Raw genomic sequence first — 18,402 nt, 5'->3', positions numbered from 1 at the left:
AACAGTATGGTGCCGTGCGTGCGACGTTAAGCATTTATTCCTGTGTCCATCCCTTTGTCATAATCAAAGACATCACAGACACAGAAAAAGCACATAAAGACCTCCAACTATTTGGAGCTGGTAACTGCATCCTCAACATCGCAGTTTTATCAAACTGCAGACGAAGCAAAAGCAGAATATTTGTCTTCTTTCCTCCCATCCCAATTCCTCCTTCCTTGAATGTCTTTTCCTTCCAAACGTTTCCCTCGCTTTTTCATTATTTCGAAATATTGTACCGAATTTGCAGTTACTGTATGAAACGTTTCTAACAGTGTCAATGGCGCTCCAAAAAAATGCGTTTCAATGGATGCAAATCCGGCTGAGGAGATGCGCCTGGTAGCCTACGCGCTGAGTGAGCGTGTCTTCGGTGTTCAGGGATGATGTCATGTTTTCGAAGGCAACCTGCAACATCCGGGTCTTCTCCGAGTGTTGTACTCACCAACAGCTAACGGTAGCTAGCAAGCTGTCAAGCTGTCAAGTGGAGAGGCTGGGGCAGACGTTTCAGCTTCCCCCTGGCTTGGCTTCACAAATCCAAACAAAAACGCTAATATATCCTCGTGATCGCCTGCTGAGAGAATGTAACGCATCAAGGTCGTACCCATAGAGAAACCTCCGCTCTAGCGCCATTTCTATGCATTGGGTCTTGTGTGACGATTGCTCTTTGCTAGTCGGCTAACCAACCCGAAGCCTGAGCCCAGCCAGTGACCACTTTCGTCGCTGGAAGTGAGATTTCCCATCATTTGCGACCGGTAGCTGCGAGTTTTGGTCACTGCCTCGGCATCTGTTGCTGTCAACCACTATTTTAGACATTCGGTAAGTCATTAAATATCTCTTGTTGAGCCGGTAACTCGAACGTTTGGCTAAAGCTAGCCTCGTTAGCAAGGCCGAGAGCTCTCCTTGCCTCGCGCTATGGTAGCATACTTTAGCTTAGCACAAGTTTAGCTGTGAGGGACAAGGGTCAAGGCCCGCAAGTCAGTGAGGTTGCTTGTTTATTTGCTTCGCGATCTTAGACGCGCTACGTAATTGACGCACCCCATTCATCAATCTGCAATTGTTTCACACTACAGTCGTCTCTGTAGTTTCATAATTGCAACGAGCGCACCATTACTGTAATGTCGGTGACGTGATATCTGCCGTAATCGCAGTTATCGACTGGCCGGAGCGTTAGCTCTACATGCTAGTAACGGACGAATGCTTCGTCTACTTTTAAATGGACTTTCTAACGTGCTGTGTTGGTCACTAAAAAGGTCCGAGATATGTTAGGTTGTTTTATTCCAAATTTGATTCGCAGAGTAAAGCCGTTGCAGCACTTTCCAAGTTGAACCTGACCAGGCAGCGGTGAAAGGGCGTTTCAATTTAGTCCACACTAACAGTGTGCCTAATATGTAGCCAAAATATGTACACAGGCCTTCTATTTTTAGAGCAGTGCATGCTGTCTGAATTCCGAGTTGCTAGTCAATGGAAGCAAGTACGTTGTACTAGGTTCATCTTGTTTTTTCTTTTTCAATTACTTCTCTGGTTCTTCTATATCAAACAAATTTGTTTTAGGTTCATTTACCTGACATGTTTCGGCGGAATCTTCCGCCTTCATCAGAGTGTCACTGATGTGTTTGTGACGCGTCTTTATCCTGATAAAGACGCGTCACAAACACATCAGTGACACTCTGATGAAGGCGGAAGATTCCGCCGAAACATGTCAGGTAAATGAACCTAAAACAAATTTGTTTGATATAGAAGAACCAGAGAAGTAATTGGAAGCAAGTACGTTTAGATATTGAAAGAGATTTAAGCAACATAATTCCTCATTGGAAAATATAATATGCATCTGCTGTTTTGACACCATACACACACAAGTAACATTCACTCATGTGATATGTATTTGATTTTTTTCTTCTTCATGCAAAGTGAACAGTACAATTTGGATTAATTTTTTTCAAATGTGACCCATGCTTCTTTCAAATGTGAATATATGTTTGGCGCTGCCAAGAAGACAAGTCTTGGGTTAGACTACCCACGATCGTCTTCTGCAAAGTTGTGAAGCGTGACTGTGACTTTTCTATTTGGTTTTAGAATCAGAAATTAAGTGGTAAGAGTAATAGTTCTGCCACACAGATGTGTTAATACCGTATGATAGCTTTCTGTAGATGTCTCCACGGAAAGACACATTTCAGGAACCATCGTTGAGCACGTCAGAGCTTAAGAGCACCTTGGTACAAGTCAGCAAATAGACTAGCATTTCAAGTCTGTGCCATTTTATTGGTAAAATTGTCCACCACTGTACAAAATAGTGACCAATAGTCCAAATACTTTCAGATGAGATACTGCTACCTCTCGACACCATGCCGCTCGATTTGAAAATCAAAACACATGCCATATGTCTTCCCACAGGTTTCAAGAGGGACACAATGGGGGCGTTTCTGGACAAACCAAAGATGGAAAAATACAATTCCCATGGTGAGGGTAACAGCCTGCGCTTTGGGCTCAGTAGTATGCAGGGCTGGCGAGTAGAGATGGAAGACGCACACACGGCAGTAATAGGCTTGCCTCATGGTCTCGACCCCTGGTCGTTTTTTGCTGTATATGATGGCCACGCCGGCTCTCAGGTAGCCAAGTACTGCTGCGAGCACCTGTTGGAACATATCACCAGCAACTCAGACTTCCAGAGTGCTCTGCAAGAGGATGGCTCAGTGGAAAGCGTGAAGAACGGCATCCGCACAGGTTTCTTGGAGATCGATGATCACATGCGAAGTATCTCGGAGAAAAAGCACGGCGTAGACCGCAGCGGCTCCACCGCGGTGGCCGTGATGATATCACCGAGCCACGTCTACTTTATTAACTGTGGCGATTCGCGGGGACTCCTGAGCCGTGGGGGCGCCGTGCACTTCTTCACGCAGGATCACAAACCCAGCAACCCTCTGGAGAAGGAGAGGATCCTGAACGCCGGTGGCTCGGTCATGATACAGCGAGTTAACGGCTCCCTGGCCGTGTCGCGGGCCCTCGGAGATTTCGACTACAAGTGTGTGCATGGGAAAGGCCCCACAGAGCAGCTAGTCTCTCCCGAGCCTGAAGTTTATGCAATCGAGAGATGCGAAGGAGATGATGAATTTATTATTCTCGCTTGTGATGGCATCTGGGATGTCATGGCCAATGAAGAACTCTGCGACTTTGTCCGGTCAAGGCTAGAAGTCACGGATGATCTTGAAAGAGTCAGCAATGAAATTGTTGACACTTGCCTGTACAAGGTATGCCATGTTGACCACAAATACACCCTGTTTGTTCTTGCATTGAGTCTCATCTTTCTGGTCTTTTGTCTTTCTTTTACAGGGGAGTCGGGACAATATGAGTGCTGTTTTAATCTGTTTTCCTGGAGCTCCAAAAGTTTCTCCAGAAGCAGTTAAACGAGAGGCTGAGTTGGACAAGTATCTGGAGTCAAGAGTAGAAGGTGAGCACAAGAAAGAAGGAAATGAATGTGCGGGGCAAATTACTTGGTGGATGAAAACACGTTTTGGTGGATGAAATGAACTTGTGCTTCAGTTGCAATGTCAACTGAAACATTGTTCCTTTCTATTTATACTCTGGATTGAGTGCAGTTAAGACATATTCAAATTTCATTTAGCCTGAAGCCCTCAGTACTTCAGTTCTTCCCTGGAAACACTTGTAAATAGGAGACAATTCTTTGCAATATTGTTGGTACCAATTTAAAATTGTCCCCAGGTATCTTAGTGTCTCTGAAATGCATTTGTCTAAATACTCCACAAATCATACATTATAGTATACTTTACACCCATTTTTCTAGCCTCACTGAACTTAGCCTGTTATGACTGGGCAGTTGACCCCCCCACCCCCTTTTAAATAGTTGAACAAATGTCGATCAACTGTTATGTCAATAGTGTTTTCCATTGTTTTCTTTAGCCTTAGGAAGTAGCCATGGTTTTTAAATGAACAACTTGTGATTCTCTGTTTTCTATTTCGTGTGACGGTAACCTTGAACTGGGAGTGTTGAGTCACTTGTATCTCAAAGCTGATATCCTGCTGCTAAATCTAGGTGTAATTTTTGGGGCTTGTTGAAATGCCACCCCCAAAATAGCCCACGATTAGTTGTCATGGTAACACAAGTTGAAAAAAAACCTGCTTGGTTTCGTCAACTGAGAGGGTAAAAGAAGAATTGGTAACTTATAATCTTCAGGCTAGTGTTACTGACAATTTCTTAAGAACTTTTAAATGTCTACTTAACTTGAGCTTGAGTCCAGATTGTTGAATTGTAATCAACCTAAACTAGCTGTCAACTTAATATTATATGTAAAATAGGCTATGTCTGCGTTTTAAAGAATGACGTATATCTTGTGCACACAAGTTAATATTTGTCAGCTTTCGCTGTTTATTAATCATTAGCAATTTGTTTGTTTCGGGGACTAAATGGGGGGAAAAAAATTGAAGGAATGCTACTTTGAGAGAGTTTCTGGTCCAATGTGATACGGTCCACAAACCAGTTATATTAGACCTAAATTGTCTTAAAACATTTACCTTTAATTTGCAAATATTTGAATTTGTCTTCCCTCCGTGTCCAGGAAGCTTACTTGCGATTTGTTTTTTCCATCAGACATCCTCAAAAAGCAGGGAGAGGAAGGCATACCAGACCTGGTCCATGTTATGAGGACGTTAGCGTCAGAGAGCATCCCCAACCTCCCTCCCGGAGGAGAGCTTGCAAGCAAGTAGGTGACCTTCTATGCTTCGAATAAACATGAGGCTTCACTCATTATTTGATTTCCATGATTTATTTATTTATTTTCCTCTACAGACGAAGTGTTATTGAAGCGGTATACAACAAACTCAACCCCTACCGAAGCGATGACACAGTAAGTATCCCAGTTTGTCCCCCCAAAACTCTTTTAACACATTGATGCTTTGACTTTGGTTGACGTACGCATGACTTTTGACGCGAGGTCGTAAACATTAACCAACTTTGTGCATGTTAAGTCACACTTTTTTTTTCCTCGTGTTGATAATAGATGTGAAATGTAAAATATTACCTGAAGATCAATATTACGAGAACTGTCTCATGTACAAACCTAGAATATCGTCATGTTAATTGCTTATATTTACAATGTTCAATATGTAAAAAGGTGCAATAATCTCTAAAGCAAATTGAAGAGCAAATACGTGAAATGCATTTGCGCATGCAGGTGGTACCTTTATGGTCGATCACTCGGATGCCGGTCGACTTCAATGTTTGAACTTTTAATATCTCATCTGGGACGAGATCAGTTATTTTTCGAATCATTTGGTCTTGTGCGAGTCGGACTACATCTTTACTCATTGCTCCTTCCAGTAAAATATCATAACAGCTATAGTCACATGATCAAATTCAGTTTTTCCTCAAGATGTTCAATATTTGTCAAGTTTAGGCATATTTCTTCTCAATTTTCTCCCCCCCCCCCTCCCCAGACCTCTCATAATTGTGCCCCAATTAATTTTATTTGCTTATATTTCTCTCTGTCCTGGGTGGTCGACAAACAATATTTGATTCCATATCACCGTGTGGTGAGGACATTTCAATTCAAGCAATTTTGCTTCTTTGTGTTTGAAGCAAATGTAATGTCCTTGCTTGAAAATAACAACACTTTTATCCAAGTATATCAAGTGAACTTTATATTTGCTGATCTCCACAGTTGTTTGGTGTAGAAGGCAGCTCAATTATTAAAAAGTGCACTTTTTTGGAATTGGGTTTTTCATCTAATTTGAGCAAACCGATCCCTTTGTGGTCCTTACTCAGTTTGATATTTGAAACAAACGAGGAGTGCAAAGTGCACTGGTAACTTGAAGGTCTTAATTTTCATAGAGACGTTCAAGGTTTAAAACATAAAGCACCGTGCTGGTTTCTAAAGCAGAGGGAATTGATTGCTTGGCCCTGCCTTGGATTTAAGAGAACTTTGCAAAAACCCATTTTTGTTGCCTCTGTAGTTGGTTTCAATCTCAGCACTCGCCATCTTGTCATCCTGCTTCAAGAGGAAAAGCTTTGAACCTACCCACATTCGATTTTCCGCAAACAGAATGATTGTCTTCACTTTCAAGTAACGCTATGGTTTACATGCCATTTATCGTTTATTATTGTCGCTTAAGGCACGTAGTACTGAGCAGCAAGGACAGACATCTGCGTACTGCTTTACTCTGCAGTCGGTAGTTCCATTCATCATCATTCATAAGAAAGAAAGAAAAAAATAATGGTGAGACTTGATTACAAAAAATCATCTAATGGAAGGCTTGATAATTAATCGCAATTAATTTAATTTAACACGCTATGTTTTTTCATTTGAATAGCTTTTGCTCAGCAAGAACCACATTTATGAATAAAATATTAATTTTCCATCACGTTATTACAGACTGTACAAAAACAGACTGCTACAATTTTCACAGGAATATCATCTTTGAGAACATGGAGGCATATTTTTACTGCAAAATAATGGTTCCAAATGCTAGCATTGGTCACCAATGTGGTGTTTCTCTGCAACTGGTAGCCCTCAAGGGCCAATTAATAGATAATATAATAATATAATCGATTGAATAGTTGTTTCAAAAAATATTTCATAGCTTTGCTGGCTGTTAGACTTAAGCAAATGAATCAGTACAGTACATTTCGTATTCAAAATTGTTCTCCCCTGGTAAAAGAAAAAGTTGGTGCCTTGTCGCAGATAAAGATTTACTTTCTGTATCTTTATTTGTATATATATATTTTTTTCATGTGAATATTGATGGAATTGAGACTCGAGTCTGAAGGGTGTTGTCCTTCCTCTCCCCTCTTGTCAAGGACTCTGCGTCCACAGATGACATGTGGTAACACAGCGTGGCACCACTAACACAACACAGCATAGCGTTTACAAACCACCATCCTCTCAAGACCCACAGCAGCTCAGCTCAGCCCAGCTCAGCAGTCTCTCCTGCCGTCACTCTGAGCTTTTGGTTTCTAAGAAGGGAATTTCATGGGAGGAAGAGGAAGAGGAAGAGGAATTGCATGCACACAAACGTGGAGATAGTGCAGCGCCAGTCCACTCTGGAGTTCAGGATCCCCCACCCAGCATCTTTGCCCCCCCCCCCCCCCAACCCCCTTTTGTGTTCACCCATCCTAATCTTCCCTCTAAAATCAAACATAACAAATGAGTCCACACAGCTTTTTTTTTTTTCCGATTCAATAATCAGCTTATGTAGTAGGGTTTTTTTTTTCTGTTGTCGTTGCTGTAATTAATTTGATTCACATTTCCTTGTGTGCGTTTGTATATTTCTGTTTTTGTGAAGTGCAATTGTCCTGTACAAACAGCCTGTATTTAATGCAGCTTGATTAAGTTTAAAAAAAAAAAAAAAATTTAATGAAATGAAAAAGAGAACCTTTTTATGCACTATCTGCCTTTTCCTGCTCTTCTGGAATTTTAACCCATTTCTACATAGTGTTGATTACTGCTTGTCCTCCAGACACGATGCCTCCACGCTTTTAATTTTCCTCGCTCCTCAGTTAGTCTATGCTCCTTTAAGAAACGGGTAAATTGTATAGTTGACAGCACAGTAAGCTCTATATCAAAACCATTTACACCCTAAGTATCCCCACCCTGTGTGCTTTTGAGAAAGAAAGGAGAAAAAAAAAACCTTGTATTTTATTTTTGTATGTGTTTTTCTGTACAGGCTCCAATAATAACAGCAATGTGTCATTTTAAAACAAAAGCCACCTTGTCTGACTCGATATTTGCAACCGGGTGCTTGTGTGTGTACCTGCAAACGTATCCTTGTAATTGCCACCCGCTTCACACACACAGAGACACACACACACACCGGGCTGCTTTTTTTTTGGGGGGGTGGGGACTTACCAAGCTACAGTCTGCCCTTTCCATATCACATTCATATTCACAGAGTGTGCATGCTCTTGTTGAACAATTGACATTTATATAGCCAAGTTTTATTGCAGTCCCAAGGACAAAGTGGGTCTGTTTTGTAGTTGTCTTTCATAAGTCTTACAGTGGTTTGATTTTAGTTTTTTTTCCCCCCACATTTCTCACCATGTTTTTTTCAGCCTTGTGTGTGTGTGCGCGTGTGCGCGCAATCCTGCGTGCAAGCTATTCTTTCTATATTTTGTGTGGCACAACCTTTGACATTGCAACCTTTTAAATTGTGGACGTTTTTCCTTGTGTGGAAAATTTGACTGGTCCACACAATTTGGGGGGGGGGGGTCTTGGACGAACTCAGCCGTGTTTTGTCCCTCTAACAATGATATGGTATTTTAAAGATATTCTAATTGGACTGACACTTGAGCACTTACTATTTTACCATGTGACCACATAGGATCAACTGTTGACTAAATACTTTAAAAGCTGTCTTTTTTTTTTTTTTCTTCTTCTTATTTGTGGGGGAGGAGGGCATTCATACCAAGAACAAATCCGCGGATTGTAAAGTGTCGTCCTGGTTGTGTACAGCACCATTTTTTGTTTCCTTGGGGGTTTTGCTGTGTGCCCAAACCGACACGAGCCAGACAGGCTGCACAGTCCAGTTTGCTGCTAGCACCAATGATTTGTGTGTGTGTGTGTGTGTGTGTGTGTTCACTTCATGTAAACCCCCCAAAACCTCCTCCCCAACCCTCCCTTCTTCGTCATTGACGATATCTGTTTCTACTCACAAGGCAGATACATTTCTTCAAGAGGAAAGGTTTTTCTTTCTCCATTTTCTGCTATTATATGGTCTAAAATTGCATTGTGGAAATTAATGTATGTATATATTTTTGACTTTTAACATCCAAGTAATAAATAAGTTGTTTGAGTTAGATTTTCTTTTTTTTTCACCATGGACAAAATGGAATTCTGTTTTGACTTGGGCGTCCTTTAGGTTTGTTTGTAAAGCTACTATTGACATCTTTGCTTTCGTAAGTTCAGTTTTCTCTCAGTTACAATATAATAATAGTAAGATCCTTAAAAAAAAAAAAGAATCTATATTTTTTTTAAATGACAATCCTAACTTTAGCTTGCTTGCCGACTCGGCTCCTTCCTGAGGCACTTTCTAACCTGCTGTGGTGGCTAAATGTCCAAAATGCCCCTGACGTGTTAAAGTTGATTGAAATCTCACCTTACTTTTTTTTAACCACTGGTGGTGCTGTAGAGTCTATATTGAAGCAGCTACGTAGCTTAGCATTGTGTGCATAAATGTAAACTAACACACAGGGTACAATTTAAAGGTGCCACAACAAAAACTAATGCAAGCTAGTGTGGTTGTTAAAAAGTATCATGAACTATGTCCTGTGATTGGCCTTCAAGATAAAAGATGATGATGATGATGACAATTGTTGCATGTAAGCAACATGGTTGAAAGGTTGTGAATAATCCTGATTAAGTGGTGGCTCAGTAAAGTATGAATGTCCTATACTGTGTCTCCATGTGTGCGGGCGTGTGGGCAAATAACGCACAGTTTAAAAAAAATAAAAAATAAATAAGAGAAAAAGAATAAAACAGACTTACAATCTTGACTTTGGGTGTTTGAATACAGCATTTTAATATTTACACAAGAAATGAAACTGCTGGTCGATATTTAACTGAGAAAGGGTCACAAGACGTTTGTGTTGTTACTATTGTTTTTTTCCTCTTGCTCTCTCTCTTTTTTTTTTTTTTTTTTTTTTTTATAAACACCCAAAAAAATGCACTTGATAGTGCTGTTCTGCTCCAGCAATGAGAAGCATTTCAGCTTTGCTGATTGTAATGAATGAATCACAGTGACAGTGTTCAGTATCGCTCATGTTGGAATTTAAAGAGACTCGACCTTGATACCTATTTTATACGGCTTTTTCATTTTATTTAACGTCAAGTTTCCATCACATGGTTTTCACCCCCAAAGTCCCATCAAAATAAAAAAAAAATTCACTACGAAACTAAAAATACCCAATTTACATATATTCACCTTTTTTGTTGTATCCTCTACTTGCACAAACCATTTGATGTGTGTAGGCTGTGTAAGTTCTTTTTTTATCTGAAAAGTTATCTAAAAATTATTTAAAAAAAGAATGACTACTAACCCTGTTAAAACAAGACATGACATTTTTAAGAACTCCAATGATGTTGTGAAGTTGAAGCCTCTTTATGTGATGTTTATCTCCAACTGTGCGATGCTCGCAAAATTTCAATTGCATTCATTCAGCTTATACAATGGTGTGTTAGGGTTACACTGAAAAGAAAGTAATTTTTATCATAAGAATTTTAATATTCTTTAACGTAACACATTCATGTGATATTTGATTATTTCTTTTAACATTATGGCTTTTACCATATTGTATTTGTAACACTACGGCTTTTTAAACAGAAATTTACCTAAATCAAATCATTCTCCATTTTATCTTTTTTATTTCAACTTCAGATGCAACAAACTACTTTATAATCACAAAATAATAATCCATAGTCTTTTTGATTCATGATGCATAGTCTTCAGCGGGCCACTTATGATTGATTTCATGACACAATGCTTCGGGTCAGTTCAAATTTAGGAATTTGGTCCATATATAAGGCGCACCAAACTATAAGGCGCACTGTCGGCTTTTGAGAACATTTTTGGTTTTTAGGTGCGCTTTATAGTCCGGGAAATACGGTAATTACAATTAACTAGCTGAGAATTCATTGATCTCGCTTAGTTTGCCTCATGAAATAATAAAATATTTCAATTATGTTATAGAAATGTCATTTTAATATTGATATCGCTTCATTCAATAACCATGTCTCATATTGCTTTTTTTTAATATTGTGCAGCAGCAATATCAGTATTGTTGCAATGTGTTATCTTTTAGATTGAAATTTAATTTTAATTGTCAATCTACAAGATGAAGATTTATTAATAGTGACGCGCATCTTTTTCCACGGTCCTCCGACTGTGTCTCTCCAAGGCGAGAAGATTCTTATAAAGAGAAATGCCGGTCTATTTGCGAATCAGAACACAATGACCATTCATACACTGTATTTAAAAAAAATAAATAAATAAGGGAAGCACGGTGAAAATAACAATCACAATTTGGTTTGGCTCGAGAAAATTATTGACAATGACAGAAGGCTTCCTCGGCTGCTGTCGAATGACGGACCAAAAAAATCTAATAAAAGGCCCACCTCTGATACAGTATATAAATAAAGTACATATGTGTACGTATGTATATACAGCATACATAGTAATTACATATATGTATTTATACCAATATATGTATATACTGTATATGTGTACATATGTGTATATAAATTTTGATTTTTCAGTGTGTCCCTAATGCTACGTAGCAACTAAATGTTAAAGTAGGTGCAAATCAATGAGCTTGTCGTAAGCACTGATGCTTTGTGTGTCTAATCACCATAATTGCGCAAAAAAAAGTTAAAAGGTATCGACAGCGTTCCCTTTGTCAGCCTCGGGTGATGTGTCCTATACGTATTCGTAAGGACGATCAAATATTTCAATTGTATTTGGGGGCCCCTCTTGTATATATTGATGTCCCCTGTTTGTGGCGTTGATTGTGTGACCCTTACCCCCCCCCCCTGTCTGCTCCCCCCACTTCCCCAGCCTCACCATCCAGCTCATAAGCTCACCGATTTGCCTTACCCGCTCTCATCATGTCGCCTCCAATAGTTGTTAAAGAAAAAACAGAGAGCAAGACGCTCATGTTCATGCTAAGGTACTTCGGCTCTCAAGGGGGTTAAAAAAATGACATGTATGTTAACCTTTATAAATAACAATGTTGGTGGAAATCTTTTTTTTTTTTCCTTTTTCAACCCCTCCTCCCGCAGTGTCATACGATAAACGCGCGTGTTTTAACATGGTGACCTCCACAGCATTGCAAGTGTCGTGTCTGCTTTGCTATATTTATGAGTACATTCAAGAATAGCTTTGGAGTGCTGTGGATTAGTAGTATTGTCATTGTCAGTTCAAAAGCTTCTCGGAGCCCCCCGCACCCCCCCCCCCCCCGATGAATTCTTAATGACGACTGTATATTTTCTATGATGTTCCCACTCCAAAAGAATGACATATGTCGGGTGTGGGAAGTGTGCCGTTTGTGTTGTCAGTTGAACAAATCGCATTCCTCGCTTGTGGATCGATGCATTTCTTTACTTTGACAGTTTCTTTCCTCTTTTCTCTCTTTTTTTTAGCCTATAAAGTTTGAATAAAGTTTCTAGTTTGCAGAATGTATTACCAAATAAATGGGTTGTGATCTTGTATCTCATTTCATGGCTTTTTTTTTTGGCGGAGGACAGAGAGCAGAACTAAACATACGGAAGTCTTACTCGGTAAATTTGAAAATTTCTTTCAGGAACTTAATTCAATTCTAATATCATTAACTTAAGCATAATTCCTCAGTGCTTCTCTAGCTTTTTAACACCAAGCCCCACCTAAATAAATATTTGGTTCTTCATGTTTTATTATATTGGCTAACACTAAAATGTAGCTACGCGTTCATCAAAATTAGGCTGAAGATTTTTTCCGAAAAGGTATATTTGAATATACGAGACACGACAACATAATGCACAGTTTGAACAGTACTGCACCTAAATATACGTAGGTACATGAAGAATAATTAAATTAAAATGTACATAAAATTAAAATTAAAATTGTATCTCAATAAAAGTTTGAAAAACAAACCAGTCTAAAAGAGTAAATGCAAATGAACATGAAAGTTAAATACAACTGAACTGTAATGTCTTGGATTCTAAAAAGTCAAAGCTTTTATCGATATTGTTACAGTCATTTAAAAATGAATTGGCTGATTGTGATATTGGGCAAACAATTCACTACACTCTGAAAATAAAGTTTCAACATTTTGTTCTTTATGGGATATAAAGATCAGCAAATGAAAACGCAAAGTTTATCACCTAAGAAATAAAAAAATAAAACAATGTTACATGCAAAAATTAAGTAGCTTTCTGAAAAGTGTCTTCCTGTGTACCGTGAAAAGAATCTTTTTTTTTTTTCCAATTTCCGTAATCATTCACATGATACTGCAAAAACTATGAGGCTCATCTCCCTCATCAGAGCCTTTCAAGTTATTACAAGCCTTTTGTCTTCATCCAATCTTCTTGGAAACTGTCTTTCAATTTTGGAATCCACTCCGCTAATGATTCAACCATTTTACTACCGCCCCTCCCGCTCTCCTTCCCCTCCCTTCTCTAAACGCACGATGGTGTTGCCTCATCAGGAGTGGCGCTTGTCTCGCCTCGGCGCTGAGTCGACACGGGTCACGCCAGTCCACGGCCAGCGGGATTAAGAACCATGGGAGGAATTACGGTTGAAATGTCAGCATAATGTCATGAGGCATGTTAAAAGGTCAAATGTTCAAACGATGCTCAGTGGTGAACAGTTAACAAATCAGGTAGCAAGCACTTGGCTTGCTGGCTCTTGGATGGAGCAGTAAGATGGATGAGGTTCGTGGACACATCACCAAACGAAAAAGAGCCTTCCACTTTTCTGTTGGCATGGCACCTTCCCAAAATAAGGCACACATGAACTGCAATTTAAGAAGCATCACCTGATGCCTTGCATGTTTCTCAGTTCTATTTGCTTGCTGCCACCTGTGCACCTCTACTAATGCGAGCATCATCAAAAGCAGCTGACTCGCCATTGTTTCACTGCATGTCATGCTCTGTTTGTTGTGGGTGGAGAAAAAAAATCAGCTAGACTAATGCATCTGGTCCGCAACAGTTTGAGTAGAGGATTGTCAGGACACACCACGTTATGCTCTGTGTAGTCTTTGTTTGTTGCACCAAGAGCTCAGACGCTTTGAGTGCTTTGAGACAAAGATTCAATTCATTTCAACATCGCCCCAAACAAAACAATATTTTTCTGAAAAAACGACAACCTTCTAATATTAAAAGAAGTTGAATACGATGAAGTGGTAAAGCCACAAACTAATTTGCTTGTGTTTGTTGAAAAATACATTTGAAAATGAACTTGGGGGGGGTCGTGGCTCTGCACATTTAATCACAATTGTGATATGAGGGAGAAAATAAATCACAATTATTTTCCAGAATTGTTCATAACTACAGTATTGTCTTTTGGTATATTATCTGTCTACATGTGTTGCTCTACCGTTCGTGTTCAAATATCTGTTGCTTAAACTAATTCATGACGTCAATTGTCTTCTGCTAAACTCCTCGAAGCCTTTTTCTGATTAATTCTTCACTATTTCCCAAACTGCTGTGTCGAGTGCTGCTATTCCAAGTAAGCAAAAAAACAAAACAAAAAAAATCATCTGAAGTTGAAAAACCCATTAGCTGGATGACTCTTACGGACCACTGTAGACGTCATAGGTGAGACAACAAGCCCCACAAGGTCAGAAAGAAGAAGCACCCCACCCCCAATCCTCCGCACTCCTCCATTTGCTCTTCTTGTGAGTTGTTGCTTGAGGTGCATATGTCAGGAGGGTGGGCAAGCTTTTCTCACTTGGCTGCAGTGATTCAATGATTAGAGTAGAAACAAGCATATCAAGCATGGCTGACATGCTCCCACCCCCAAAGATACCCACCACCATGTCCTCCAGCATGCTGCTGTCCCCCCTTGTGCACGAGGTGGCTTCCACAAGCCGCTGCCCTGGGAATCCTCATTATCTTTCACCTCTGAGACACAGCGCACACTAAATGAGGACATCAAATGACGCGGGCTCATTAAGGGGCCGCGGATCCGCTCGTTAGCATCGGCACCTTCGTCCGTTCCAGCCTGTATCGGCATTGGCTCCCAGCGCGGCGTTGTGTCCTCTCAAATTCTTAGCGCTGACTGGAAGACTTAGGATTAATGTCAACTCCCGCCAGCGGGTCATCTGGGCTTTGGCGCCGAAGCTGCGGAATTTGTTGACAGCTGCCCGCCATCACCACCACTCGTGTCCATTGCTCACGGCTTTTGTTTCCAACTGATAGGCAAGATGCTGAGCCGATAACGTAGGGGGTGAAGTAAATCACTGCTGGTCTCTTATTGGTCATCATGTCACAATTTGCAAGAAATGCTAGAAATGAGGACAAATAAACACATGAGCTAATACGACGAAATTGAAGGCTACCCAAAATCATCAGTGGAATAGATTGATTACGTTTTTCTTATATGCCACATGTTCAATTTGCGCTTCGGTAGATATGATCACACTTGCCCTCTTTACCCTTCTGTGGTGGCATCACCAAATACTCCCAAAAGTGTTTCTCATTTCGGGTTTTGACATAGAAGGTTCTAGTGTACAACAAACTATGATTATCATTATGGAAGTCTTGTGATGTATTGTGACATTTTGGATTGTGCTGCCTCCACAAAAGCAGCGGAGGGCCTCACAAAAGGAGGCGGCATTGTCAGCCGAAGGGCAAGAATGAGATGAAATGCAATTATATGCTGAATGACATTTTCTAACAACCTCGTCATCTCTTGACAGTATAGGTGTTATTGTCTGGAGGCGCTCCTAAAGGCGTCACACTATTTATGAACCTTTGTGGCCATCTTCTGTCAATCCATAGCAGGAGTTTTCTTCATCCGTGTGTGCAAGACTACGTATTGTCATTTACTGTATTGATGTCACTGTTGGAAAATTGGTTTTCTTTTTCACAGCTTTTCTAATCTCCAGCAAGATGGATGTCTGTCACTGTCTGTTGCAATTTTCGAAGTACTGTTTGTATTGCTGTTATTCATTTGACCTCCTCAACACTTGTTGCGCTTGAGTTATCTTTTTATGTATGTACAGACAATGTTCACCTCAGTGGCAGACCACACATTTCGTACCCTTGGACGGATTGACCTGACGAAACTTGTTTTTCTAACACTACTATGGCGTCACTATTACACAAATCATCAATACTAACCCAAATGACAATTTTTGGGTTTACTGGATTATTCAGTGCATTTTAGTGGACGCCAATTATATGTAGATTTTTGCACTTTTGCTCGATCCCGATCTGCTGAGAGTGGTGGGGTTCCACTGTTTTTGAGTTGTAATATCACCATTCACCACTAGATGGCAAACATGGCTTAGTTGCGCCAGCACCCAGTCGTGTACCACCCTATAATGTGAGTAGGCCTAATCCTTTTTGTAGCTTTGGAATGATACGCAGGACCAACGTAATACCTTGATAATATTTAAATGTTTTATTTTTGATTGCTTTTTGTAAAAAAAATAAATGCGCAAAATGAGGTCATATTTATTGTTGGTTTGTTGTTCAAGAAACTTGTGCCGTCCTTGAATTGTAATTCTTATGAAAGACGGCACTGAAAAAAAAAAGACACTACGTGATTATTTTGTATATTGTGTCAAACCTTTTGTTGTTAAAGACTGGATCTTTTTTCATTTGTTTAAGAATCTCAATTATGAAAATTGAAATATATTCATGGCGGACGTTTTGTCCATATTGAATTTTTTCGGCATACTTCTGCTTAGGAAGTGTGGACCCCGGTAGCAAAGAAATACTAGCTAATAAATTGAGTTCATATTTTCCGATTGTGTTAAGGTGTTGCTCTCCTTGCCCATTCACCATTGATGCCCTTGGACCAGACTGTGTGCATGATGTCTGCAACGTGTCAGCATGCGGCCCAGTGGTGATTGAATCATTGCCCGTGCATGCTTCCACTTGACTCCATCTCCATCGCTCAAATTCACCTCCACCCTGCTCTTCTCCTCCCCAGGATTCCGACATCCTCTTCTTCCGTGGTTTCAGCTAAAACAGCAACAACTAATCAGGATGTTCCGCAATCATCCATTCCCATCACTTCCTGTGGTCCATTTACACATCTGCCATGACATTCAGCATTTCATCCTTGTACTGTATCTTTTTTCTTTTTCCATTTAAACATCTACCATGACATTAAGCCTTTCACCCTTGAACTGTATCTATTTTTTTTCCCCTCAAGGATACTCACTGTCATACTTTTCCGTACACCTGCACTGTCGGTATGAATGTGAATTTGTGTGCTTGCGTTCACTCAGCTGTTCTCATGGGCTGCTTGGCCATGCAGATTTATTACAGAAAAATCTTGAACCAGACAAATTGGATCGACAGAAAGAAATAAGCAAAAATGGTATCAAATCCAACTTTGGTGGAATTGAGGCTTGGATGTGCCCAGCTGCGACTGACAGGAAACCAGTCGATATATCGATGTTTATTATTATTATAATTTGAAGCAGTGTAAATTGTATTGATTGTTTCTTATATCAAAAAAATTGGGCATCATCTTTGTAATTTTGTTGAGTTCTATTGTGGTGCAGGTGTACCTAATGTTGTGGCCAGTGAAGTGATTGCCTTGCAGCTCTTTTTGCCACTGCAGATCAATATTCCAAACAGTGGCTGCAATTCTGGCTCCAGTACTGTAAACTAAAGTTATTGTTCTCATTTTGTGAAGACTTTTGAACTAGTAGGCCAGACAGACCTGAATCATTATATTATTATTTTTTATTTATTAAAATCATGTAATTTCAATTCAGGCAACTCAAATATATTAGATTAATCTTTCTCCTGTTCACTGTGATTCATTTCCCCCCTCTCATGAGATTATCTTGGATTTATGTATTTTATTGTCACCCATTAAATAAATTAATTAGGAACCATTAAATAAATGCTGTGTTATAGCAGGAGTTCAACTGAAACTATACTTAATAGCTATCTGATCCATAAAAAGGTACTTTCCACCCCCGCTGTAACGTAAAGCCTTTTTTTCCATTTAGTTGGATGGTTTTGATCTGTAGAGGATTGATGGGAACATCTTATTCAAGTGTGTGTGTGTGTCCTCATATAAAACCTTGAAATCAATCTGTGCATACGTGTTTACACTTTACTGTCGTAGACCTTGTGTGTGATTTCAGCAACGGATGAGACGAGGGGGAACTGTCGAGTGGTTAAGCTTTTTCCACACATAGATTTTGTTGTGTGTAAACGCATGATAATATAAATATTATTCATTTGCAGCCATCACTTTATGTATACGCATTTTTGATTGATTATGTTGGTCGTATAGTCATAGGGGGGAAAAATATCCTAGACCACATTGTATTTTTCGTTTTAATGCCTGGTTTCACTAAATTATTTGAGTAACAGCCAGGAAAGAAAACATGGAATGCCAAAAAAAAGAAGAAAACACTGATTTTGACAGTATAATGCTCAAGCTATTTGATGGAAGGAATTAAGTTATTTTGGTCATTATCAGGAAAAGCTTTGAACAAACAAACACATGTACCTTCAGTTGTAACAGGCCTTTAGAATTAAAAAGAAAATCAGAGATTGATGGATGGGATGGATGGATGGATGGATGGATGGATGGATGGATGGATGGATGGATGGATGGATGGATGGATGGATGGATGGATGGATGGATGGATGGATGGATGGATGGATGGATGTTAAAACATTGCACCGTTAA

The 18,402-nt window shown here is 39.7% G+C and overlaps 1 protein-coding gene across 3 annotated transcripts; it reads left to right on the top strand.

The window, feature by feature from the left end:
* Positions 1–450: 450 nt before the first annotated feature.
* On the top strand, positions 451–17,795 carry ppm1aa (protein phosphatase, Mg2+/Mn2+ dependent, 1Aa). 3 transcript variants are annotated; one of them, XR_009718330.1, is made up of 7 exons: positions 451–852; positions 2,428–3,281; positions 3,364–3,481; positions 4,640–4,751; positions 4,838–4,895; positions 16,500–16,587; positions 16,675–17,795. XR_009718330.1 is itself a non-coding variant. In XM_061300567.1 (6 exons), the coding sequence occupies exons 2-6, from the start codon at positions 2,445–2,447 to the stop codon at positions 16,708–16,710; spliced, it is 1,161 nt and encodes a 386-aa protein (XP_061156551.1). In that variant the 5' UTR covers positions 451–852; positions 2,428–2,444; the 3' UTR covers positions 16,711–17,795. The 3 variants fall into 3 exon arrangements, 2 of the variants coding, with proteins under 2 accessions (XP_061156551.1, XP_061156552.1); XM_061300567.1 differs by lacking the exon at positions 16,500–16,587; XM_061300568.1 differs by lacking the exons at positions 16,500–16,587; positions 16,675–17,795 and adding an exon at positions 6,845–12,245.
* Positions 17,796–18,402: the final 607 nt, after the last annotated feature.

The sequence above is a fragment of the Syngnathus typhle genome, linkage group LG16, assembly GCF_033458585.1.
Source record: "Syngnathus typhle isolate RoL2023-S1 ecotype Sweden linkage group LG16, RoL_Styp_1.0, whole genome shotgun sequence".
In the NCBI taxonomy this organism is placed as follows: Eukaryota; Metazoa; Chordata; class Actinopteri; order Syngnathiformes; family Syngnathidae; genus Syngnathus; species Syngnathus typhle.
Note: the sequence above shows the minus strand (reverse complement) of the source record. Positions and strands in the feature narration are given on the sequence as shown.

Coding starts and splice junctions, on each gene's coding strand:
- ppm1aa (XM_061300567.1), top strand. CDS start 2,445: ATGGGGGCGTTTCTGGACAAACCAAAGATGGAAAAATACAATTCCCAT. Junction 3,482..4,639: donor TCTGGAGTCAAGAGTAGAAG/GTGAGCACAAGA, acceptor TTTTTCCATCAG/ACATCCTCAAAAAGCAGGGA. Junction 4,896..16,674: donor CCTACCGAAGCGATGACACA/GTAAGTATCCCA, acceptor TCTCCTCCCCAG/GATTCCGACATCCTCTTCTT.